At 41.0% G+C, this 27522-nt stretch overlaps 1 protein-coding gene across 3 annotated transcripts; it reads left to right on the forward strand.

The window, feature by feature from the left end:
- Nucleotides 1-439: 439 nt before the first annotated feature.
- LOC141771380 (clathrin heavy chain 1-like) lies at nt 440-26815 on the forward strand. Of its 3 annotated transcripts, XM_074641568.1 has the most exons (34): nt 440-925; nt 3177-3384; nt 6460-6728; nt 8062-8223; nt 8422-8535; nt 8806-8979; nt 9841-10038; nt 10409-10609; nt 11079-11231; nt 11461-11583; nt 11785-11922; nt 12231-12395; nt 12506-12686; nt 12781-12944; nt 13082-13207; nt 13538-13680; nt 13780-14014; nt 14348-14470; nt 14751-14896; nt 15145-15328; nt 15526-15718; nt 15828-15985; nt 16111-16275; nt 16515-16622; nt 16806-16973; nt 17173-17322; nt 17465-17596; nt 17838-17948; nt 18151-18321; nt 18500-18721; nt 19922-19942; nt 24299-24336; nt 24442-24517; nt 25187-26815. In XM_074641568.1, the coding sequence occupies exons 1-33, from the start codon at nt 884-886 to the stop codon at nt 24470-24472; spliced, it is 4917 nt and encodes a 1638-aa protein (XP_074497669.1). In that variant the 5' UTR covers nt 440-883; the 3' UTR covers nt 24473-24517; nt 25187-26815. The 3 variants fall into 3 exon arrangements, with proteins under 3 accessions (XP_074497669.1, XP_074497667.1, XP_074497668.1); XM_074641566.1 differs by lacking the exon at nt 24299-24336; XM_074641567.1 differs by lacking the exons at nt 19922-19942; nt 24299-24336.
- Nucleotides 26816-27522: the final 707 nt, after the last annotated feature.

Genomic DNA, 27522 nt, shown 5'->3' on the forward strand with positions numbered 1-27522 from the left:
TGTATATATACGTATATATGTATATAAATATGTATATATATGTGTGTATATACATATATATATATATACATATATATATATATACATATGTGTGTATATATATATGTGTGTATATATATATGTATATATATGTATATACACACACACATATATATGTGTGTATATACATATATATATATATACATATGTATATATACACACATATATGTATATATATATGTATATACACACACATATATATGTGTGTATATACATATATATATACATATATATGTGTATATACATATATATACATATATATATACACATATATATATACATATATATACATATATATGTATATATATATGAGTTGGTTTTATGGAGAGTAGAAACATAAAAATAAAAGTATTATTTTTCTCTAATTGCTGCTCCCCATCATCCTGATCCTGATCCGAGCAGAGCAGAGCAAGAGCAAGAGCAGAGCAAGAGCAGAGCAAGAGCAGAGCAGAGTAAGAGCAGAGCAGAGCTCCCTGCTGGATGCTGGATGCTTCCGGATTGAGGAGAAGGCTCGGAGCCGTTTCCGCCGCCATTGCGGATTTTGGACAGAAGATCAGCCGTAGCCGCTGCTATCATCCATCTATCCATCGATGCAGGGCAGCCACCACAAACACTGACGGGGGGGGACACATCTAACATCTTTTATACTGGATCCCAGAAACGCCACTAACAACACATTACCTTTTATCACCGTGTTGTTTCCTCCGACCTACAACCGCTCCGTGAGGAGGTCGCAGCTAGCCGCGCTGCTAACTGCCTAGCAGAGCTAAACTAAGCTAAGCTATCTGAAGGCTAACGGATTATTCAGGACTCCGGAGAAGCTTCAAGCAAAACACCAGCAAGCATGGCTCAGATCCTGCCGATCCGCTTCCAGGAGCACCTGCAGGTATGCGAGAGGAACCTGAATAACACCTGTATATGAACACCATCATTATGTGTTGTATTTGACAGCTAGCTAGCTGAAGCTAACGTCAATACCTGCAGCAGCGAATGAATGACCTCCCCTCCCCCGTTGAGCTAAGCTAAGCTAACAGGCTCTCATTCATTGCACTGATGCTGAGCCTGCTCGACTCAACGCTAACCGACTAGGAGGAGAGACTAGTTCACATTGTCCTGACCTTCAGTGATCAGTTATTGCAGTTATTGATCAATGCATAGATGCATTTAGTTATTGATCTATGCACATTTAGTTAGGTTAGCAAATAGCTCAGTGTTACAGTTAGTGTGTCGTGAGGGATGATGGGGAGTCACGTCATCTAATCGTTTCTGTGTGTTCAGTTCACTTGTATTGCTTTGATGTGATGTTATTGTCACACCTCTCTGTTGATGATGTGATGCACTAGAGCTAGGTAGCAGTGAATGGTCAGCTGCAGTCTGACTGGAGCCTATGCCATACAGTAAAGGTTGTATGTCACGACAGGCCATTTATATACAGCTGGAGGGAAGGTTATTCTGTAGAGTGTCACAGCCCGGCTCTAGAGCTGTGACACAAACAGGAGACACACGGGTATACTGAATAAAGAAAGTGATTTATTAAGCAAAAACTATGTAAAAAGTCAAAAGAATGTATGGGAGAAATTATCAGGGCTGCAGACCTGATGAAAGAAAGCAAACACAGTACAAGATCCAAACACAGAGGGGCCGTCACAAGAGGTTTCTACCTGTGAACCTCCTCATCCAGCCTGTCTGAGGTGAACCTGGTGGTCCAACCAGTCTGTCAGTAATGACATCATCATTTTCCTCTCTCTCTCTCATCCACACATCATAATAATTTTCTAAAACACCTGGCAAAGGATTAGAGTCAGTTCAGTCAAAGTCAAGCTCAGCTCTCAGTTTCTGACTTTATGGGATTATTTGATGTACTTAGTGTTCTCACTAAAACCATAAAGTCAAGATTGAACCCCACAGAAGGCAGTTTTCATACTATGACTATTAGGGCTGTGTATTGGCAATAATCTGGCGATATGATCAGTATGATGACACGGGGGTAATGATTCAATATATGGCGATACTGTAAGCATATTACATTTTAGGAAAACTATTGTAGTATAAAGAACACACCAGAAACGACCCCTCCGAAAATGACCATTAAAAGGTTAATTAAAAATCGATAGTGTTTTACAGAATCTATACAATTTCACAACACATAATATCCCGATACTCATGGGTATCAATATTTTCTTACACCCCTAATGACCATGCACCTTTGATTACCTTTTTCCCATGGGACAATACTCTCAGTTGGCAGTTTATTATGTTTTAATTTGATATAGAGAGTTGTTTCTGTTATCTAGCTCAGGGGCCAGGGACCCCTTACACGGGAGGAAATTTTCCAAGGACCCCCTCATAATCGCAACAACAATTAAGCATATGCTTACGAGTACTGTCAGATGCTTAACTGTTTGTATTCAACAAGCATAACATAGTAACATAGTCCACAACAAGGGTTGATACCCTCGAGGATGGCACTGTGCAACTACAACTCAGTGCAGTTCATAATGGTTATAACAACCCAACCCCCATATATATATCAAAGACCAACATTGTCTTTGTTTGGAGTTCGGAGAATTCATTGCAAACCAGAATCATGATAATAATAAATTTAATTTTTAATTCAAGCCTTTTCCTGCTCCAAACTATCATTATTATATCGGCCTTTACAAATCCACGATCGGTCGACCTCTACTTAACACACAGAAAACAAGACTAGAGATAGTTTTTTTTTTTTTTTTTTTTTTTTAAACATGTGCTTGACAGGGTTTAATACCAACACAGCTACTTTTTGCTTTAGGTTCTGTTGTGCTGGGAATTTGCAGAAGTTGTCTTTGCATATTCAAAATAAAAAACAAAAATGTAACCACCACCATGATTTTGAAAAGAAGGTAAAGTTATGGCTTATGGGACACATAAAGTGTAAGCTCACCATCCTAGTTATAATTAGATCATTTGTATGAATTAATTTTGTAATTAAAGTGTGACTTGAAATGATTTTATGGATGGTGATGCCTTAGGTATTGGTAATATGATGTCCCCTCGTCACAATATTGTACTGTATTGTATCGTCCTTGACATTTTTGTAGTAAAAACTGTGTTGGCCAGGAGCTGCTACTAAAACAACTGATGTGTTCATATCTCAGCTCCAGAACCTGGGAATCAACCCAGCCAACATTGGATTCAGCACTCTCACCATGGAGTCCGACAAGTTCATCTGTATAAGAGAGAAAGTGGGCGAGCAGGCCCAGGTTGTCATCATCGATATGGCCGACCCCAACAATCCCATCCGCAGGCCCATCTCTGCAGACAGCGCCATCATGAACCCTGCCAGCAAAGTTATTGCCCTTAAAGGTAAGCTCTAGCTGAAATGCATATCTAGCGCTTTTAGCACAGATATACAGTATGTGCCACCTAGAGAGGAGTGCACTAGGTTTATGGAAGCACATAGACTAAACAGTAAACAGTTAAAGTTTTGGCCGGTCACACACCACCAAGCTATGGTGCTGTTCTAATACATTGGGTCATTTGTGTAAATTTTGTTTGTGTTGTCAGTCAGTTATGTAGCTGTCACAGTCTGCTTTTCATTTTGATGTTCATATGTAGACCACCCCATTTCTGTTTGTCAAAAAAAGGTTGAGTAACTAAAGTATAGTGTAACAAATTTAAATGTACAAGACATTGATATTTTAGGAAAGGTAGCCGTAGTACTAGTGGTAGTAAAATGTCATGCTGTCATGAATGCTTTGTCTATTTTGCTTGTTTTTGCTCTTTTTTCATTTCCTACTGCTTTCTTATGTTTGCAGACGGTGAGTTGAATTTTACATATCATGAGTTGTCAAAGTGTAATCTTGTTTGCACTGTCTTGAAATGTTTGCACAGTTGGTAATTTTAATGAATGCTTGGATTTACAATAGTAACACAAGCAAGCATAGCAAAATTAAGAGGGCAGCTTAAAGGACTGTATCTTTTTCTTTTTTTCTTTGTTTTTGTGTGTGTGTGTTTGTCCCATTTGCTGTACATATATTTTATATTACAGCTGACCATTTTCTGAAACATAGTTGAATGAATACACTGACTTGGAGGTGAAAACCTCCCAGAACCTGACTCACAAATAGCAAACCCGAAGGCAGTATAAAAATCATGTAAATGCGTAAATCTGGCTGCCTCTTTTTTTTTTTTAAAGAAAAAAAGCATGTCAGCGTTCAATAATACAGTTCCTGTGTTACTTTTAAGCTGTCAGTCACAATCTGAAGGCACCCACATAACTGAATACACATCTCTGCCAGAAAATTGTCTTTGAAGAAAAAATCTAACATGAATTGAATTTAAAAATTCAATGACTTACAAACCCTGGCATTAATGGAAAATCAGTTTTTTCAGAAATGTTACAAACTATTATGTGGCTTGGAAAATGGTTGGTAGTAATGTATAGTATGTATGTAGTAAAAGGGCTAAAACATGCTGCAGAAAACATGATATGGTCATTTAAACAATGGGGAAATCAAGCAAGCAGTGACATTTAGGCTAGTCTTGAATAAATAGTAGGTCATTATGTATTGGTTGTCTTGTGGACATGTTCCTAAGAAGTTGGCCTTGTTTAGTGGGCCTGATGTGCAAAGCACAAAGGCAACACTAGTTGTTCTCATTGGAATTGTGTTGCCACTAGCTATTATTTTATGCATCATAATTCTGTGGTTTAGAATGCAGCTAGAGTTTTAGTGTCAGGGACAATCTTGACCGGCCAGCCCCAGGACACTGCAGAGACCAAACCCAAATGTGGTGCTTTCTCTTGGTTACTTTCCTCCTTTTGGCCTGTGTTTGGACGACTCTGCTATCTGGACCGACTGAGCGTTCACCTTATGTTAAAGGAGTAGTCTTAAGTGGATCACACTGTAAAACTGCTTCAGTACTGTAGGTGTTGAATAAAGTGCAGTATTTTTGCTCTAGACTAATTGCAGATTTTCACTTCACTACTTGTCACTGTATTTTATGTAGGCAGTGTGTTTTTCAATGTACTATACACGCAGTATTACCAAAGCATTTGTTGAGAAATGTCACTGTACGCATTGTCACTCATATGCTGTATTAACAGTTAGTTATGGGGCTTAGTTTGGTTGAGGCTTGCTTGGGCCTGATTGAATCTAAAATAAATGTCTTGGGGCCCAAATAATTGCCGTGTGCTCCTTCCAGTAAGACTAGAATAAAAAAATGAAAGGGTGTGAGTGCATCCGTCAAGCATCCTTCCCATCATCGCATCTGTTTGTGTGCTTTGTGGTCGTCTTTTGCTAATCTGCATTCAGACCCAACCCAAATTCCCACATCCCTCATTTTAGGATTAAATTTCGATGCGAATCCCTTAAGAGCCGTAACAACATGCCTGGAGTTTCATTTACTCTAGTAGGTGGTGGGGGTGGAAGGGCTGGACGCAGGCCTCACTTTCACTTGCACTGGGCACCATGTTTTTCTGCAGTCGTTGGTTCCAAACTGATCTGGTTTTCATTGAAAAGATCAGTAGAGAATTGGACCATTGTACCAAAACAACATGGAGAGTCATTGTTAATCCAGTTGAGAAGCACAGAAAGCGTAGTAGTAGTAATAATAATATCTCTAAGCAAGCATCCAGACCTAAAATAGCACTGTGTTATTATTGATGCAGGCATCTTTTTACAACTGGGATGATGAAATTGGATCCAGGTAGTCCAGTTTGAGTTTAAAGGCTAATGGGACACCAGAACCCTGCACAGCATTAAAGACAGGATTTTATCATTTTGTAAAATAATTACAGTGACAATCATTTTAGCATCCATCAGGAGGTCAACAGTAGCGATACCCCGTTCACATTGCAAATGAATCTACCTGGAGTCTGCACCTGCGCAGATTTAGCCAAAGTTGTGCTTTGCCTTATGACGTTGCACAGCGTTGTGGAAAAAGTTGATCCGCGTTCAACTTTTTTGTCGCCCTCCCTCACTGTGTCAACACAGTGGCCTCATTGAAATGAATGAGGGGACTGCATTTATTGATGCAGTGCTAATGTCAGTCTGAACACAGTCTAGTCTGTTTGAGTTTCTCAAATTAAAAATCTGCTTCATAGATGAGTTTTGCATATTTAATTCTAACTGAATGCAGATCCAACAGTGGTTGCCCTTTTGTTGGTCTTGCCTCTTGTTTTGATGGTACTGGCTTTTTGTATGGTCTTTTGGTGTTACTCAAACCAAATCCTGACTACCAACATTTCACCTGCAATCAGAAGTTGGTATGCCCAGATTGTATGTTTACTCCCAAAGTCTGCTGTGGTTTGTGTGTGGTAGCTTTAGTCACTAACTGATTTGGCTTCTCTTTTTGTTTTACTATTATTATTAAGAATGTTTTTTTGAGCAGCATTCATCCTCGTCTCTGTATGTTAACCTTCGCTCTGAATATTTTCAGCGGCAAAGACCCTGCAGATCTTCAACATCGAGATGAAGAGCAAGATGAAGGCTCACACGATGACAGATGACGTGACCTTCTGGAAGTGGATCTCCCTCAACACCGTTGCCCTCGTCACAGACAACGCAGTCTACCATTGGAGCATGGAGGGTGATTCTCAACCAATCAAAGTCTTTGACCGTCACTCCAGCCTCGCAGGCTGCCAGATCATCAACTACCGCACTGACGCCAAACAGAAGTGGTTGCTGCTCATTGGCATTTCAGCACAGGTAAGCATTTTGACAAAAAGTTAACACATTTACTAACTTTCCTTCAATCATTTCTATTTTAACATGGATAAAAAGCAGTATAATTCAGACACCAAATGTATTATTTACATTTGAAATTGTTTTTTATTATTTTATTTATCAGGCAGGCGCTTCAGATCAATAAACACACGCACAAATACACCGAAAAACAACTTCTTTCTAAAAGCTGTAGCTCTTACTGGACTTTTTCTGCTCCTGCTGCTGATGTTTGCACACTAGCGTTACTTTATTATACTAATATTGCTTATATTTTATATCTATTTTGCTCATGATTCTGCACACCCGGTGTTTCCGCTGCGTTCTGTCGTTAGTAACAGTAGTTACTGGATGTAATTTCAGTTGCATGAGTAGGCGAGAAAGGCAAGGAGAGGAAGAGGGAGTGAGACGGCACCTGGACGTGGCGAGAGGTGTGACGAGTTTATCATAGCTTACAGACATGTCATACACCAGACGTTAGCCTATAACGTGGACCTGCCGATGTTGCATTATCAGGGAAAAATAAGCTTTTAGGAGAATTTGGAAATGCCAGCTATGTTAGAATGGTTCTCGATACCCATCTCTAATCCGTAGTCTCTTCATCTGATATACCCTGATCCAATTCCAATAGTGCTAAAACTAGACTAACCTTCTACTTCTATTGTTAAGTTTTAAGAATAGCTTTGCTAAAGCAACACACCTGTTAATTCCATGTTGTTAAAGGCTGCATTATTGTGCACTTGACACTGAAACAGGAACCTGCTCCTGTTTAAATTTTGATGCTAAGCCACCGGTTTCTTTTACCAATGACTGGTGATTTCTTCTATTCTTATTCAACTCTTGCTCCGTGGTCTCTTTGTCTCTTTCTGCCCTTTCAATTGTCATCCTAGTTGAACGATTGTATTTTGTTCTCAATGTATAAAACAAACCTTTTATACAAAATACCATCTATTTGTAGGACTTTCTACAAGCCAAAAGCATGAAAGACCATTCAAAAATATAAAGTAGTCCTCTCATCCATCTGACTGTACCATACCAAGCTTTTGTGGCAGGCGATTCCAAACTTCAATGGTAGTGTATGTATAGTTTCACCTACCATATAATATAATACAAACATGTTTTAATGTCTGGGATATGAAGGTATCTTTGTATTGAATATTGCAGGTTAAGTTTACAGCAGATTTCGTTATAGACTTCAATGTCTTGGTGATGTTGGAAGCAGTGATGTTAAAGAATCAATAAAACCAAAACGAGTCTTAATGCGACTATAAATCACAGACACCTTTGGCCTAACTTGTGGGATGTCTCTCCTCTTCAGCAAAACCGTGTTGTCGGCGCCATGCAGCTGTACTCAGTGGACAGGAAGGTGTCTCAGCCCATCGAGGGGCATGCCGCTGGATTTGCACAGTTCAAGATGGAGGGCAACACTGAAGAGTCAACCCTGTTCTGCTTTGCTGTGCGAGGACAGGCAGGAGGAAAGGTACGATTTACCAGCTCTGCCTAGTCTCAGGCTGACAGCTGCAAAAATAAAGAGATCAGGATAAACTTGTTTGAAAAGTGGAAATCAATAAGCACTCGGGAGCATGCAGAATCCAAATTAAATTGACTGCGTTTACTTTCCAGAGGCCCTGGTAACCTGACTTTGTTCCCTTGTGCCTCAATATCTTTTTACTTCTAGCTGCATATCATTGAAGTGGGGACGCCGCCAACTGGGAACCAGCCATTCCCAAAGAAAGCTGTGGACGTTTTCTTTCCTCCAGAAGCCCAGAATGACTTCCCTGTTGCCATGCAGGTACAAAAACTACTTACGAGGAGACATGTAGAGCCTGTACTTGTTGCCTGTTTGTCTTTGTTCTGTAAACGAGATTCCCTCGTCCTTTGGGGTGGATTTTACTATTGAGAAGTATTATTAAAACATAAAGCCTGTACTCACTCACTGTTTGATGATGGGACCTGGCAATACTTAATTAGCTTTGGGCTCAATCAATGTCTCGCAGAAGGGCATTTTGATGATGGTCTTTTTGTTCATCATTCAACCAGATTTCTCTTTCCGTATATCTAGATCAGTTCCAAGCAAGATGTAGTGTTTCTCATCACCAAATATGGCTACATCCACCTGTATGACCTGGAGACTGGAACTTGTATCTACATGAACAGGATCAGCGGGGAGACCATTTTTGTCACTGCCCCCCATGAACCTACTGCGGGTATCATTGGAGTCAACAGGAAAGGACAGGTACTCTAATGTACACACTCACACGATCCCTGTCTGTCATACCAGTTAGATCATCACTGAAAATGATCTCTAGAAAATAGTGGGAACCCTGTCTGTGCCAGTTTCAGACTCACTTTGTATGTATGCATACTAGATTATTGCCTTTGTTGTTCTGTTATTGCTGACATTTGTTGGGGATTCACTCTCCCTGTAGTATATCAGCCCTTTTGTCAGCGTGCGTCCTTGGGTGTTGTCGTGTGACCTTGACTGAGGAAATCTCTGAAAATAACAGACTGCAGCAGCATCTTTGGTGTCAGGCAGCATGTGACAGTTACAGCGGGAGGGCTAAGCCTGGCCAAGCAGGCTACACAATTTAATCCTGTTATTGCCCTTGGCTTTTACCTGCACGTCTACCATATACAGCTCAGCTCAGTGCACACACACACAAAATGTAACACTACAAGCGACAATCCCTCTGTGTGATTTAGGAATGTGATAAGTACACGTCTTAGGATGTAATTCGTCTATTTTTGCATACGGAGGTGTGTACAAAGAACCTGCCAATGATCACTGTCAATTAAGAGTGCACTGTTTATACAGGCAGGTGTCAAATTGTTGCAAGTAATTCGGAATATATCCGTTCACTTTGCGTGGAATAGCGTGTTTGGTGCTCGACCCAGAATTACTGTAGGTTTTCTGGGTAAAGAATTATTCCGTTTGTATATTTATATCACAACATGTGTATTTTTGCTGTAGTGGTAATTGTTTTTTTTAATGGACTGAGGAATAAAATACATAAAAATGTAATGTGGACCCTGATTTGTTTTAAAACCCATCCATTAGGCATCGTAATAATAAAAGCATGCAAATGTGTTTTCCCAGGTGTTGTCAGTGTGCGTGGAGGAGGAAAACATCATTCCCTACATCACCAATGTGCTCCAGAACCCAGACCTGGCTCTCCGCATGGCTGTCCGCAACAACCTTGCCGGTGCTGAGGAGCTGTTTGCACGCAAGTTCAACACCCTCTTTGCAGCGGGGAATTACTCAGAAGCTGCCAAGGTGGCGGCCAATGCACCCAAGGTACTGCCAGTGTGCCACCGGACACTCAAAGGGGGGGTCAAACAACGTGACATTATTCACAGTTCAACTAATACAAGCTCAGACTGTTAAGACTAAGCAGATTTATATAGTTTATTATGACAATAAACACCAGTTTTATGTTAAAGAAGGTTAGATTTGCATACCAAAATAGGTTAAAAGCAAGTAGACAGTTTCTAAAAGGAATACATTATAAATCTTCTGTTCACAGCAGTCACTAATGTTCACCTAAAGTAACTGTGCACCACTATTCTTTATCATTCATCATTCATCTCTGCAATGCTCAAAGGTGAACAAAACCTTCCCACTGTCACTGAATCACTTTGTCTATCCATCAATCTTTGTTTTCCAGGGTATCCTGCGGACCCCAGACACCATCCGTCGTTTCCAGAGTGTTCCAGCCCAACCAGGCCAGACGTCTCCCTTGCTCCAATACTTTGGCATCTTGCTGGACCAAGGCCAACTTAATAAGTTCGAGTCCCTGGAGCTGTGCAGGCCAGTCCTCCAACAGGGTCGCAAGCAACTACTAGAGAAATGGTTGAAAGAGGACAAGGTATGTGTCCAGTGGTTGGTTTTATAGTGGAAAATCTTAATCTTATCTTCAGATTTTTATTTTCACCAATCATGTGATGAAAAAAAATCTATTTGGAAATACATCTGCTCTTTGGAATATAGTCTCCATAGAGCTTAAGCGCTGGACTGACTAACTCTAAGCATGCACAATATTAAACATGTATTCCAAAGCCCATTATTTTGGGGGAAGAAACAATTGTCCGGCCTAAACTTTAGTGCCATGAAGGTATAGCATATTTTTTGCTTATATTTATAGTTTCCCAGATTCCTGTTCTTTGCTTGAGGAATACACGTAAATGTCTGTTTGGTCATTTTGTTTGCTTGAAAAAGGTTTAAGTGCATCCGTGCTGTTTGTCTGATGTACTATCATAATTGTGTTGTCCTGGACTTGTATCTCTTCTAAACCCCTAAATAGTTGTTTCAATGGCACTCTGTGTGTGTGTTTGCAGCTGGAGTGCTCTGAGGAGCTTGGGGACCTGGTGAAGTCTGTAGATCCTACTCTTGCCCTCAGTGTCTACCTCAGAGCCAACGTCCCCAATAAGGTCATTCAGTGCTTTGCAGAGACTGGACAGTTCCAGAAGATTGTCCTCTATGCCAAGAAGGTTTGTGACAATGCCTGACTTTGTTATTCCAAGTTTATCTTATATAATATTAGACTATTGTGGTACAGAGAAGAGAGAGAGAGAGTGTGATCCTCCAAAAGACTATCTTGCTATGTTGTAATCTGTGTTGAACCGTTGTGTTTACACCTCTGTCTTTTATATTGTTTTATCGTAGCTATGGCACACCTCAGATGTAGGGCTGTTGCTTAAAGATCTGTTGTCCCTGTAGGTGGGCTACACTCCAGACTGGATCTTCTTGCTAAGGAACGTAATGCGGATCAGTCCAGAGCAGGGCCTCCAGTTCTCCCAGATGCTGGTTCAGGATGAAGAGCCACTTGCTGATATTACACAGGTAAAAAAAAACACTTCTTTACCATATATTAATACCACAAGCACCTACATGTCAGATTGGCTCTTGCCTGCCTTTGGGTGGTGGTGGCCTAAAGCTTAGAAGAGTGACAGAAATGGCAATAGCTACTGCTCTACACCCAATAACCAAACAATTAAAGGAAACTGTTATTTTATTTCTTATTTTTCTCTTTTGTGTCTCCAGATTGTTGATGTGTTCATGGAGTACAACCTGGTCCAGCAGTGCACATCCTTCCTCCTAGATGCCCTGAAGAATAACAGACCTATGGAGGGACCACTGCAGACACGCCTGCTGGAAATGAATTTGGTGCACGCGCCACAGGTACATATATTACCTGATCTCGAATAGGAACAGCACAGTTTAGTTTGGCTGAAAGAAGTCCACATGCCAAAATTACAAATTCATGATTGTAAGTTTTATATAGCTTTAATAATTTGCATTCAGCATTCATCCAGATCAGCTAGACTTTTTAAAACTCATGCTTTTAGAAACTAACCCTAACCTAAGGTTTTTTTTTCTTTAAAAAAATGTCTCACTGTGTGTCCTTTAACCGAGAATCTAATTTCCTGTCACCTATTTGCAAAGTTTCCTGTTAACAAAGCGTCAAATGATGACATCATGTCTTGCAGGTTGCAGACGCCATCCTGGGCAATCAGATGTTCACCCACTATGATCGTGCTCATGTGGCACAGCTGTGTGAGAAGGCCGGTCTCCTGCAGAGGGCGCTGGAGCACTATACTGACCTGTATGATATTAAGCGCGCTGTGGTGCACACACACCTTCTCAACCCAGAGGTACAACACAGGCCAAGGAACATACTAACAAACATTTATAAAACGTGGCTGAAATCCTGTTTTCTATGTTTGCTTCTGTATTGCTGATTGTTTTCTGTCTGTCTCTGCAGTGGTTGGTGAATTTCTTTGGCTCCTTGTCAGTGGAGGACTCTCTGGAGTGTCTGAGGGCGATGCTGTCTGCAAACATCCGCCAGAACCTGCAGATCTGTGTCCAGGTCGCCTCCAAGTACCATGAGCAGCTCACTACTCAGTCCCTCACTGAACTTTTTGAGTCGTTCAAGAGCTTTGAAGGTAAGCTGGGAATATGCTGACTGTACAGCACATTTTAAAAGATACTTGCAGTTTGTTCTTCTGTTGATTTTGACTTTTTTTTTTTGTCTTTCAGGTTTGTTCTACTTCTTGGGTTCCATTGTGAACTTCAGCCAGGATCCAGAGGTCCACTTCAAATATATCCAGGCCGCCTGCAAGACAGGCCAGATCAAAGAGGTGGAGAGAATCTGTCGAGAGAGTAACTGCTACGACCCCGAACGTGTGAAGAACTTCCTCAAGGTCAGAAATGGACCAGTGCAGATTAAACATTTCACTATAAAATAATCTAATCTTCCTGCCACCAATCGATCCAGACTATCATTCAACAAAGCTGCCATTTATGAGCCAATACAATGTTTTTATATTTCTCTCTATAGGAAGCCAAGCTGACTGACCAGCTACCTTTGATCATTGTGTGTGACCGCTTTGATTTTGTCCACGATCTGGTCCTGTACCTGTACCGCAACAGCCTGCAGAAATACATTGAGATCTACGTGCAGAAGGTACACTACTACTTCTTAGAAACAACTAACTAACTAACTTCTTCTTTAGAATCCAGAGCAGTAAATAAAGTAACATTTAACAGCATATTTTGAGTCACTATTTTATTGAAAAAATGTAGACATATTCTTTCAACATTTCAAAGTGTCAGAGGCCTTGATACAAAAAAAGTCTAATAAGAGGCAAATCATTTTCTAAAAACACGCTCTACCAAACGGATGAATTGTCCTTTACTGGTAAAAGTAGTATCAGTTTGATTTTATTGTTATACAATTGTTGTTTATTGTTGTTTGTCCTTGAATATGTAGTTACTTTCTGATCATTTATTCCAGGTGAACCCAAGCCGCCTGCCGGTAGTCATTGGAGGGTTATTGGATGTGGATTGTGCTGAGGATGTGATTAAGAACCTGATTATGGTGGTTAGAGGTCAGTTCTCCACGGATGAACTGGTGGCTGAAGTGGAGAAAAGAAATCGGTAAGAAGAGAGGAACGAATTGAACTGCATAGAGTCAACACTTGGCCTTATAGAGTCATGAGTCAACAGTTGTTTTCTTTACTGTGTATCTCTCTCCAGACTGAAGCTGCTGCTGCCTTGGTTAGAGGCTCGTATTCATGACGGTTGCGAGGAGCCTGCTACCCACAACGCCCTGGCCAAGATCTACATCGACAGCAACAACAACCCTGAGCGCTTCCTGAGGGAGAACCCCTACTACGACAGCCGCGTGGTGGGAAAGTACTGTGAGAAGAGAGACCCCCACCTGGCCTGTGTAGCCTATGAAAGAGGACAGTGTGACCAGGAACTGATTCATGTGAGTTTAAACTGAAATCATACTTTCATGAAATGCAAAAATATGCGTTATTTTGCTAGCTATGACGAGGGATGTCACGATACAAGAAATTTAGTAGTCGATAACAATACCAGTGGAAATCCACGATTGTCAGTACCCAATTGGATACCGCAATAAAAAACAAAAACAAAAACACTTCAACATAAACTCCTTTATTACAGTTGCATTCTGTTTTTTATGAATTTATTATTATGTTTCCTGTTTTAGCTGTTCTAATGTGTATATGTTACTTTCATGACCTTTCTGGACTGCTGTTGCCTCTCATGTTAACCGTTTTTGTACATTCTGGTTCAGGTGTGCAATGAGAACTCGCTCTTCAAGAGTCTGTCCCGCTACCTTGTACGTCGCAAGAACCCTGAGCTGTGGGCGAGCGTGCTGCTGGAGACCAACAATTACAGAAGACCACTCATCGACCAGGTCCGACCCCTCGGCATCTCTGATACTAACTTATGCCACATGAATTCATTTAGTTAAAAGCTGCTGGCATTACAGACTTGGCTTTCATATTAGTCTTGTAAAACAAAGTTAGCATTCATAATGGATCCATTTAAAAATGTGCATCTTTTACTTTTCCCTTTGTCTTTTTTATCTAACGGTTTTGTTAGAAGCTTATTAAATTTTAATCCATGATATTTTTTTATATGTACTTAAAACTTCAGCTGTAGTGCATCAACTTTGTTGCCCCTCTCTGCTGCAGGTCGTCCAGACAGCCTTGTCTGAGACCCAGGATCCAGAGGAGGTGTCGGTCACAGTCAAGGCCTTCATGACCGCCGACCTTCCCAATGAGCTCATCGAGCTTCTGGAGAAGATTGTCCTGGATAACTCTGTCTTTAGCGAGCACAGGTGAGCGATGTAACCTGTATATCCCGAATGTTTTTGGCCGGCTGCAATTTTGTGATCCCAAAAGATGCAGTTGCAATCTCCAAAACATTAAAGATATTTGTAAGGCAGTTAGCAGCAAGTCACTTGAACCTATTCTTTCTTTTTTGTAGAAGCTTATTGAATTGTGATCATATTCAAAATCACTCAATTGAAAGTACCTTTTGCTTTTTTAGCCAGATTTAGACACCGTCCTGTGTTGTTGTTTTCAGAAACCTCCAGAATCTGCTCATCCTGACAGCCATTAAAGCTGATCGGACACGTGTTATGGAGTACATCAACCGTCTGGACAACTACGATGCCCCAGACATCGCGAACATCGCCATCAGCAATGAGCTGTTTGAGGAGGCTTTTGCTATTTTTAGAAAATTTGATGTCAACACCTCTGCTGTGCAGGTCAGTGGATTACTGCTCGGCTTTAAGGGGTTTTAAAAACTCATGATCATGAACCCAAAAGCTTTTATATTGTTTGTGTACAGTTTTATACCGGGCGAGTTATTCAGGAACCACATGAACCCTGATTATAAATGCCACCAGAATTGTGTTATTGAACTTGATGTAACATGATCTGAATGTTTTCTCATTTTGGCCAGGTTCTGATTGAGCACATCGGTAACCTGGACAGAGCTTATGAGTTTGCTGAGCGCTGCAATGAGCCACCAGTGTGGAGTCAGCTGGCAAAGGCCCAGCTTCAGAAGGGCCTGGTCAAAGAAGCCATTGACTCTTACATCAAAGCTGATGACCCCTCTGCTTACATGGAGGTGGGACAAGCTGCAGCCCAAAGCGGTAAGATGAACGTTCCTCATTTTATAGAAGACACTTTGATAGTGTTTTTGTAGAAATACAGTAGATTAATGTGCTTCTGAAACTGATCAGAGTTGATTGTTGTGTGCAGGAAACTGGGAGGACCTGGTGAAGTTTCTGCAGATGGCCCGTAAGAAGGCCCGCGAGTCGTACGTTGAAACAGAGTTGATCTTTGCCTTGGCCAAAACTAACCGCCTGGCTGAGCTGGAAGAGTTCATCAACGGACCCAATAATGCTCACATTCAGCAAGTAGGTCCTGGGAAGCATACAGACACACAGCACACACTCACATACACAGTTAATTCTCTTTCACTTGTTTACAGTTGCTACTTTGCTTGATTGTGCTCTCCTTTTTCTGTCAAATTTCACTTCAGGTGGGTGACCGTTGCTATGACGACAAGATGTACGAGGCAGCCAAACTGCTTTACAACAACGTGTCCAACTTTGGCCGTCTGGCCTCCACTCTGGTGCATCTGGGAGAGTACCAGGCAGCCGTGGACGGAGCTCGCAAGGCCAACAGCACTCGCACCTGGAAGGAGGTGAGGAGTGACGATACGGTTTCATTTTTAACTCTTTACTGAGAAATAGGCCTTTTGAAGAGTAAATAGTCAGATGTAGCACTTTAGAGCCTGTACGGAGTTCAAACAAAACACTATTTTTTTGCTTCTCTATCTGCCACTAAGCCTTCCTACAGTGTCAGTAAAGAAGTAAATACTGTGAGCAGTGTACTGCCCACTAGCCTGTATTAAACACATTGTGTGATTCTCTTCTCTTCCAGGTGTGTTTTGCGTGTGTAGATGGGAAAGAGTTCCGTCTTGCCCAGATGTGTGGCCTGCATATTGTCGTCCACGCCGATGAACTAGAGGAACTCATCAACTACTACCAGGTAACTGGGTTAACTGAGTAACGACTGAGCACACATACTATCTGGAATCAGACATATAGTGCACAGGACAGGGATTTAAGTTCCCTTTGTCTTGGTAATAACTTTGCAGTGTTTATTTAGTTCGTATTACTCATTTAAAGGGTTATGGTTAGTGTCATCATTAAGTCTGCCTGTACCCTCCAGGACCGCGGCTACTTTGAGGAGCTGATCACTATGCTGGAGGCTGCCCTGGGACTGGAGCGTGCTCACATGGGTATGTTCACTGAGCTGGCCATCCTCTACTCCAAATTCAAACCCCAGAAGATGAGGGAGCACCTGGAGCTCTTCTGGTCCCGCGTCAACATTCCAAAGGTAGGCGAGGGGAACAACAACAACAACAACAACTTCTCCAAACAAAGCATGATTCATTATCATCTTTACAAGGTTAACATGTAACATCCCCTGATACTCTTGTAGAAGCACGGGTTGGTTAACAACAGTTGTATCAGTCAGTCTGATCTGTTTAATTTAAATATGAGTTCATGAACTAACCTGTATATGTGTGTATCAGGTTCTCAGGGCAGCGGAGCAGGCCCACCTCTGGGGGGAGCTGGTGTTCCTCTACGACAAGTACGAGGAGTACGACAACGCCATCATCACCATGATGAGCCACCCATCTGATGCCTGGAAGGAGGGCCAGTTCAAAGATATTGTCACCAAGGTAAAAAAAATAAACAAACTGAACAACTTATACTTGATTAGTGATGCTAGTTGTTATTCTGTGTGCAAAATACTGAGCTATTATTGTGGTAGGAATGATTTGTAGATGTTCAACTTGAGTATATGTGTGTTTTTCATTGCAGGTGGCGAATGTGGAGTTGTACTACAAGGCCGTCCATTTTTATCTGGAGTTCAAACCGTTGTTACTGAACGACCTGCTAATCGTCCTCTCTCCAAGACTGGACCACTCACGCGCTGTCAGCTTCTTCAGCAAGGTCCTGGGCAATTATTGCTTTCTGTAAACAATTAGTGTTCTATGTATTTACAAAATATTTTCAAATTATGAAAATGAATGCTGTTGTGGATGACTTGTGCAAAGACACGAGTGATGTTTCCCATTGCAGTAATCGGTTTTTGGTAGAGAATGATATGTGATGATGACGTACCAAAAAAAATTTAAATAAGAGATTACATGAAAATGGACATTGATGATTTATTTGTCTGATTCTTTTGTAGGTGAAACAGCTGCCTCTGGTTAAACCTTACCTAAGGTCTGTCCAGAATCACAACAACAAGTCAGTAAATGAGGCACTCAACAACCTCTTCATCATTGAGGAAGACTATGCGGTATGATATTTTGATACTGTACATTGTGAATCATAACAGATAATCTATGTTTTAGATGTTTTTATTTTGGTTTAGGTGAGAAAACGTTTGGATTTCGTACATCCAGCACAGTGCGCTGAATAAGTCGGATAGGATAGAGGTTTTCACGGATTTGCATTTTCAGTTGTAATTTATAATCCCCTCTCTCTCTTCTCTTATGTAGGCACTGCGCGCTTCCATCGATGCGTATGACAACTTTGACAACATCTCACTGGCCCAGGGCCTGGAGAAGCACGAGTTGATTGAGTTCAGGAGGATCGCAGCCTACCTTTTCAAGGGCAACAACCGCTGGAAACAGAGCGTCGAGCTCTGCAAGAAGGACAAGCTCTACAAGGTGCGTGGCGACTAAAACGAATAATAACTTTCAGCATATACTCCAGTTCTTCCAAGTAGTATAAATCACAGCATCACATTTCACCCCCGTGACCAACTGACTGCAATGAAATGTAAAATGGTAGATCACATTTTCCATGTCAGTTTATCGAACTGTAATTGTGCTTTCCTCTCTGCAGGATGCCATGCAGTACGCATCAGAGTCCAAAGACATCGAGCTGGCCGAGGAGCTCCTTGCTTGGTTCCTGGGCGAGGACAAGAAGGAGTGTTTTGCCGCCTGTTTATTCACCTGCTACGACCTGCTGAGGCCCGACGTGGTGCTGGAGACCGCCTGGCGACACAACATCATGGACTTCTCCATGCCATACTTCATCCAGGTCATGAGGGAGTATCTCTCTAAGGTGGGTTGGCCAGAGGTAACCAGTGTGCGTGCTGTATCAGGACAACGTAGATGGCTTTGTGAGAAGGTTTCTTAAGAGAGAAAAGTATATTGCATCATGTTATAGATACCTTTCTGCAATTCTAAGGTAACTACAGAGAAAGAAAGTAATTAGAAGGCAGATGGGCAAGATTACCTACATGTTGACTATGAGTTTTTGTGTTTATACTTGTGAAATAGTATTTGCAAAACTGTATCTGTGGAGACCCACATGTCTGAGGTTTACCATGTCAGACCTGTTCAGAAAAATAAATGAAATATTACATTTTCCCTGATCGGGTTCCACTCATCTGACATCTAAAAACGCACCAGCAGCTGCTAAAATGTATTTGCAAATACTATTCAACTATAAGCAGTTCCCCCCAGCCAGTTATGGAGGATAAAGCCCCCTCAGTACTGCCTATTCTTTCCTCCATTCATGCTCATCTTCCTATGCTTCTGTCAGTCATGTGTCATCACTGGTGTTTTCCTTTTCATTTGGGGTTTCCATCCATTCAAGCTACTTTTCCATACAAATGTGTTCCAGAGGAGATTCATAACTGCTGTGTTGCTCGTCCGGGCCATTTATCTCTGTTACATGGCATAAAAAAAACCCCACCTATTGCTTTCATAACAGACAGCAGACCTGAGTGCATTTGTAAAAGTTTGTTGCATTTATTTGCCAAACTTGAAATGCCAAGTTCGGGGATTTTACTACATCAAAATATTTCAGTTTGTCATATAAGCTGTTAATTACACTAACATCTTGTAGTTAGTCTTCTTGTGGCTGGTGCTTGTTGTGGAAAACCCCACCAGATTAAAACAAGGAATCATTTGTATAGTGACAATAAAGTCTTTGCATTATGTATTTAACACTGTACATGACGTAGTACATCTTGTTTAAGTGTTAAACGTACTGTAGACCCTACTAGTAAACATGTGTATTTAGTTTTTTATACTGTTGTAAGCAACAAGGGGAAAATTCCCAGTACCAGAGTGATCTCAAGTCTGCATTTGTATCAAAAGTGGCGTTATTACCCGCATCTGTCTCTCAGGATTTTTGTGTTTTCTTTAAGTGACAAACCCTGTGTTTGCTCTTCTCTCTCTGTCAATTTCTATTTTTGGGAGACTTCCATTTGGTTTTTTTTCCTCCTTAAGTTGCCTCTCTGAATTTCCTTTCCAGGTTGATGCGATAAAGGAAAAGGTGAAAGTTGAATCCATTTTCTAATCATTCTTTTTGACCCCTCTCCCCCCTGTCCTGTAGCCTGTAGTTTGGAGGAGTGAGATTAGCAGAAACTGCATGACCCCTCCCCCCCACATGTCACTCTGCTGCTTCTGATTGTAAACTCCACATCTCCACATGACCACCTTCCTACCCACGAGACTCCAGAGCGGCGCTCTTCACACCCGTCCCTCAGGGCTCTGCTAGGTCTGCTGATGTCAGTGATTGCTCTGGATCAAACAGAGTTATTGAATTATATGGACACAAAGCGCATAGCAAGACGAGATGTGAAAATCAATATGAGGTCACATACTATGCACTATTAACTCAATAAGTGTACTATCGTTCAACATACTTTTGTCTGAATAAACAGCAGTATGAGACTTTTCGGACTCACTGAACTGTAAGCCCCACGTCACTTCTTGACGAGAGCCTCCTTAACGGCTGGAGACACGTAACCATGGTAACTGGACTAACCTCATGTGAACAAACGATGATATGTGAGAATCATAAAGTCTGAACTACTTAAAAATATATGTTACGCCCAGCAAAGTGGACTCATGTACTTACAGTTAAATTGAACCGTTATTGGAGTTACAGATCTGTCTGCCAACGCCTGTTATACATTGTCGCATTGCGATATTTATTTTGGCGTAGTGTCCAGTGTTTGCATAATGTAATATTTCACCAGACATAGTATGCAATTCACATACTATTGGTTTCATACTAAGGTTTCAGACACTAAAAAATCGTACTAGCGTTCACGTTATTCATAACCTTATTGATTAACTTCAATTAGCTCACTTTGGTAACCTACATCACTGCTTTTTGCAACTGCTGAGTGGGTGTTTCCATTTGAAAAAAACAACAGATCTTAGATAGACCTGCCCTTTAAACATCGGGAAATTGAGCTTGTGAGGCCACTGCTGATTTTATTGTTCCTTGTTGCAGTAACCGATTTTTGTCAGCAGGAAACAAACTGTAAATGCAACCCTGACATATTATAACCTTTTAAGTTGATATGGCAAACTAGAGCTTTTTTAGCTGAAAACCGTAAACTAAAATCTTAAATTGGGAGCCAGAAAAACCAAAACAATGAGCTGAAGGATGGTATGAATCCCCACAGAGCCGAGGGGAACAGCAGAGTCCGGTAATAGCTGATTCCCTGTGCCCCATCACAGCCTTTCTCCTCAAACACACTGAGCCATCCACTTTAGCCAGCATGCCCATCAGCTCTCCTTGGGGCGTGGCTGAAGAGCGCCACTCTGGATAACAACCTCACCTGCTGTGGTCAGGTCCTTTTCTCACCAGACTTGTAGATGAATTCTAATGTTAAACTGTCTTGTCAGAGCGCTCAGCTGCAGTCTGTTGCTAGTCGTCATCCTGACGTATGTTTTCACCCTGTAAACATTGTAATGGGGGTTTCAAGGCATATCACATTAATAATTCTTGATTATATATTTATGTTTAGAGATGTTGTGTGGGCACATGTACATCAGTGGTACAGTAGCATAGACTGCAGCTAAGTGTAAGACCTCATTTCAGTATTAGAGGCATTATGCTAATGACCATTCTGTCTGAGACCTTTCTATTATTTTTCTCCATGTTTGTCTGTACTACTGGATTTATCTCAGTGCCATAGAAGAACACACATTAAGTAGCCTACTGGCATTTTGAGAGAGGGGTATTTTTCTACAGTATATGTATCTCTGAGTATTCTTTGCTACAAACAGCTTGAGTTTATGAGAGCAAATAACCGGTTTGGGTGTGTTCTTTGGGGGAAAAACTACATGTAGAGCAACAAGCATGCATTTCCCCCTCCCTCGGTAGCATCAGCAGCACTCAGGCCAGGCTAGGAGGCATCGTTGTTGGCTGTGCCTGCTTCTGGAAACCTTGAACTGGCTGTACAAAACCATTCCCTACACCCACTTCTCACACTCCCTCCACTATGCTCTCTGCTTCTCTTGTCTTTCTCTCTCATGCACTCTTCAAGAAGAAAATAACTCAACTGCCGCTTCAGCATGTCTCTCAACCCTTCTCTTCTGAAACCAAACAAGAGCCTGTCTTTTCTCAAAACAGCCTGCTTAACCAGATTGAGTGACTGTAGTAGTGAACCAGAGAGTATGTAGAGAACTGAACCCAAAACCACCGTAAGATGAAAGCTGTCCTGTTGCATCATTTAGCACCGTCCTTAACTGATTTGATCACTGCCATAGCTGAGGGTAATACCTGAAGCTTTTTGCTGGCTGCTTAACGCTTTGAATTGTTTTTAGCTCTACCATTAGTCCTCCTTTCCCCGTCATTGTCTGCCTCTGTGCTGCTCAGCAAATACTAAAGCACCGAAGGGAAACCAGGCAGTTTTAGCAGGTTGATTCTCGTGGCTGCTAAATGCTTCTTGTAGCTGTTCGTTAGCAGGCAATGACTTAAATTAGGCCATTTGTGAGGGCCGGGAGTATGCCTCTCAAAATGTTAAAACACACTGACAGTACTCTACACATTGTTGGTGATTATTTGTTTCCAAATAGTGGTAATTGGAAATGATAAAATGGGCAAATGGGACAATAAATGTTTGCACAATGTTTAATCTTACCTGCAAGTAGTTTTGATGGGCAGTTTTGAACTACTAGGCAGTTAATTATGTAAATAAATAAACTATTTTGTTAATCAATTAATTGATCATATAATAATTCAAGCAGATATGCGCCTTATGTGATAATAAATTTAATATCTTTAGGTTTTAGACTGTTGGTCGGACAAAACAAGCCTATTGGTGACATCACCTCAGGCTGAAGGAAAGGCCATTTTTTCACTATTTTCTTACATTATTTAGACCAGGCATAGTCAATTGGTGGCCCGTGGGCCCTTTTATAAATATAAAAGTATTTTTTTCAAAATATTAATAATTTCTTCCAATAAGAGAGTTTATTTCCATTCATCAATGTTAACACTCACGCTATTGATGCTGTAATGGACTGTTAAAGGCAATATTATTGTGTTTTTAAATAACCTGCTAATATAACACCACGTTTATTGGTGTTTACATTGTTTGATTATTAGAAGATCATAGTTTTATTACTAGGATAATTGGTCCATTCCTTACTTATGTCTTGTTAAGCACAGAAATACTTGTTTTATTAAAACGTTTTAACCCAGGCTGTTTAAGCAGAGGGAATTTAGGAGAGTCGAGCTGAATAAAAAAATTGTTAAATTAAACGTTGTGTTATTAAAACAATAATATACTAAGATTAAAAAGGTGTATGGTTTTCACATTTAAAATCCTAGCTTTGCAGATCAGATAGGAAATGTAAAAATAAATTAAATTGAATTAAATCTGGCCCTTTAAAAAAAAAGAAGAAAAAAAAGGTAATTGAATAGGACTGCTCTAGACCACACAATTAATCCAATAATTGGTCAAATAAATCAGATTAATTGATAATGAAATAATCATTAGATGTAGCCCTATTTTCAACATGAATAAGTTACACTATACTGTAGACAATCTGTAAATGTGAGTAATTCAGTGCATTTTCAAATAAATACACTCTGATATCAGTTCATGTTTATTCCTGTAACCCCAACATAGACTACAAAAAGTTATAAAGGACCTTTATGACTGAGCTTTACCTTTTATTTATTTATTTAGCAGGGGCAATGCACAATATATATATATATATTGTACCAGATATAGCTAAAGCTATAGGTTAAAACTAATAACTACCCCGAAACAAAAAACACCCTGTCCCATGAATGTCCAAGGATGAGTGTGCATTAATGTTAAGTGTATTTTATTAGTACCAAGACATCTTCAGAGTTCAGTCTTTCAGAATCAAGTCTTCACCTCTGTTAGGTTCATGGTTAAAAAAAGCTTAATAATGTATTATGATTATTATTAACAGAAATGCCAAATCCTCCTTGCAACCAAGTCGTGTCTTGGTCTGCGTCTCTGTTCACCAACTTTTACGCAGACGTGCAGATTTTCTGCTAAGAGATGGACAAACTAACAGGGGTGAAAACCATAAATGTTGTGTATTTGTACTGGTGAGGGGTCGGTTCTCTACATACGCTACACTCCCAACATGTTAGAGTAGATGATTTAGGTGGCTGGATGGTGGGACCATTATTGCCCAGTAGCTGTTTGTCTCTGTCTCCCCTCCTAATCCCTCATACTTTCCACAAAGAAGTGGATGTCTATCTGATAGACTGTAGTAACCGAGCTTGATAGAGTAGCCAGTAGTTCTCTAGTTGTAGTTAACTCCTTTTGCCAACACATTAGCTAGGCCTGCCTCCTGCAGCCTGTTTTTTATTTAAATCTGGACTGTATTCGTCTTCGCCTGTCAGGAATGGTCCCATCCGTCAGCCAGTGAAATAACCCAGAGGTCAGTTTTTACAAACCCGGCGTCTCAGCCCTTGCTCTTCAAGAGCCCCGTCGGCCACAACGTAACCGGAGTCTGACGCCGTCGCTGTTGTTGTGTTCTCCACAGGTGGACAAACTCGAAGCCTCCGAGTCCCTGAGGAAACAGGAGGAGCAGGCTACTGAGTCTCAACCCATTGTTTACGGTAAAAAAACAACCACTCACGGATGATCGTTGTGTTTTAGAGATGTTCTGATACAATTTTTTTTCCTTCCCGATTCCGATACCTGAACTTCAGCAGATACTGATCCGAGTAGTTATTATTATCTCAGGTTAAACCCTTTATAAAACATGAACAAATGCATACAGAGAAAGAATGCAATAGAACTTCCAACATTTGGTGCAGCGGCTCGTCCTTTTTTTATACCTTTTCCCTTGGTGAAGGCGTGGTGCTCTTTCGTGTGATGCACCTTCAAATGTTTGATAAGATTGCTGGTGTTGAAATTGGCAACACTACTGCCACCCCTGGAAACGGAAGCCTTACATGCTGTACATATCGTCATTTTACCTGATTTTGCACTGTGAAATATTGCCAAATGGCTGACATTTTCCTCGCTCTGACTACCGTTACTGTTACATTCTCCACTAGCACTTCATTGTTGTTGTTTACTATCGTCACGTGACAAAGTACCTGCAATCAGTTCTTCTTTGCTGCTCTAAAACAGTTCTCTCCGATACCGAATTTTGGGCAGTATCGGACACATTTCCGATACTGGTATCGGAACAACTCTAATTTTGTTGCTGTAAAAGAAACATGGAGAATATTTTTGACAATACGTCCATGTTCTTTTAACTGCTGGTGTTTCTGTTGCAGGCGCATCCCAGCTCATGCTCACAGCAGGGCCCAACGTGGCCGTGCCTCCTCAGCAGCCCTACGGCTACGGCTACACAGCAGCACCAGGCTACGGCCAGCCCCCACAGCCCAGCTTCGGTTATGGCATGTGAACATCCAACACTCCTCCCCCCCCCTACCACCACCACCACCACAACTTGACCCAACACCTTCCCTCCATCTGTCCTTCTCTCTTTGTGTTCCTCACCAGCTTCCCATGGTCTTCTACTCACAACAGGGGGCCGCACAGCAACAAACCCACTCTCGTTTTGAGTACTATTTTTTGTATTACGTCGTCCTGTTACAAGAGAAAACACTTAACTACATTGAAGGACTTTTATTTGTATTGTTTGAAAAGAAATTGGACCACAATGTTTGTTTGTTTTTTTCACATTCCATATTTATGACTACTTATTTAGAGTATTTTTTTTTGTGTGTACGTTATTGTCATGTTTTTTTATCGGTTTGTGCAGAAGTGGACTTGCTACAGCTCAGCAACGAACCTTTGAAGTAGGTGGAGGAGCATTGGATTTTGCACTCGTGAAGAAGTTAATGTGGAGAAGCTCTTACTTTTGATGTACTGAACATGTGAACAGCTTACATTGTCTCGTTTGTCTGTATGATGCATTTCATCATTGTATATTCTGAGGAAAAAAAGGTTACATATAATATTTGAACATATATTGCCATTTGAATGGCTATAGCTAGCAACACTAAGTAATGATAGTATATTCTGCACAGGCGTGTAGCTTTATGGAGTTTTAAATGCATACAGATGTATGTCACTGTGTGGATGAGGGTGTGTTTGTGCGTGTGTGTGCGAGTGTGACCTGATGGTCTAAATAAGAATTTTAACCCCCTCTCGGCCTGTACTGGGCTATCCAATCCAACCCTCCTTAGATGTTAGCTCTCCTTCATCGGCTCCATGTATTTAGGTGACCTCTTGTGCCGTGTACAGTGCTTGTGTGAGACTGTGTCTGTGTATGTGCAAGGAACGGGACCACGGCTACCAAACCCCAGGGCCCTTAACCCCTTAACCGTACCGTGTGTGTGTATTAACTCGGAGCCCTCCTCGTGTTGAGGTCCGTGTATGCCAGGTGTTGTAGTGTTTCCCTCGGTCACCATTACTTTTTTCGCGTGTACAGATGTGAACTTGAAGAATTGAAAACTTTTAGATGGATACCCCCCACCCATCTGTCCTCCACCCACTCTCCTGTCCTGTTTCCTCCTCCGTTAATGCTTAGCAGCGAGAACAAACAAGGAGGCAGGCTGGCGGAACCTTTGGTGTCCTAACGACAGCTCGGTTAGATCCATAAACACTCCTGTAGGTCGTGTGTTTAGATGGTTATGAAGAAGAAATTAGGCCTCAGTACATCCAGTTCTTTTGTCAAGAATGGTCTGAAATAAGAGCCTGTATTTACCTTGATGTACTTAACTTCCTTACATGCTTTAAGCTGTGTGTGTGTGTAAAGTGTCATCCTAACCCTAACATAAGTTGAATTCCTTTCTGTTGTCATGCATATGAATAATAAAGGGGATCTGTCATTGATAAGTGGAAGAATATGACTCAACTGAAAGGGAAATACTAGCCTAAATAAAAACTAAAAATTGTACCTGTGTTTTTGCAATATCCTTCCACTCAAAAGAGCCATCCTAAAACACCATCGGCTGCTAAAATGTGTACATACTACTAAATATACTTAAAATATTTAAACGTGATTAATCGCATGATTGTCCATAGTTAATCACGATTAATTGCAAATTAATTTTACACTTTTTATCCGTACAAAATGTTCCTTAAAGGGAGATTTGTCAAGTATTCAATACTCATCCACATGGGAGTGGGCAAATATGCTTGCTTTATGCAAATGTATGTATATATTTATTATTGGAAAGCAATTAACAACACAAAACAATGACGAATATTGTCCAGAAACCCTCACAGGTACTGTATTTCAGTGTGTCAGTGTGCTGACTTGACCATGACTTGCCCCAAACTGCATGTGATTATCATAAAGTGGGCATGTATGTAAAGGAGAGACTCGTGGGTACACATAGAACCCATTTTCATTCACATATCTTGAGGTCAGAGGTCAAGGGACCCCTTTGAAAATGGCCATGCCAGTTTTTCCTCGCCAAAATATTGCATAAGTTTGGAGCGTTATTTAGTCTCCTTTGCGACAAGCTAGTATGACATGGTTGGTACCAATGGGTTCCTTTTTTTTTAATAGTTTCATAAGATGCTAGTATCTTTGCGTTAACGCATTATTACCATGTTAACAGCCCTCGTAATGAACCAATGACCAAAAGCTCATAAA

Source organism: Sebastes fasciatus, chromosome 7, assembly GCF_043250625.1.
Source record: "Sebastes fasciatus isolate fSebFas1 chromosome 7, fSebFas1.pri, whole genome shotgun sequence".
NCBI lineage: Eukaryota > Metazoa > Chordata > Actinopteri > Perciformes > Sebastidae > Sebastes > Sebastes fasciatus.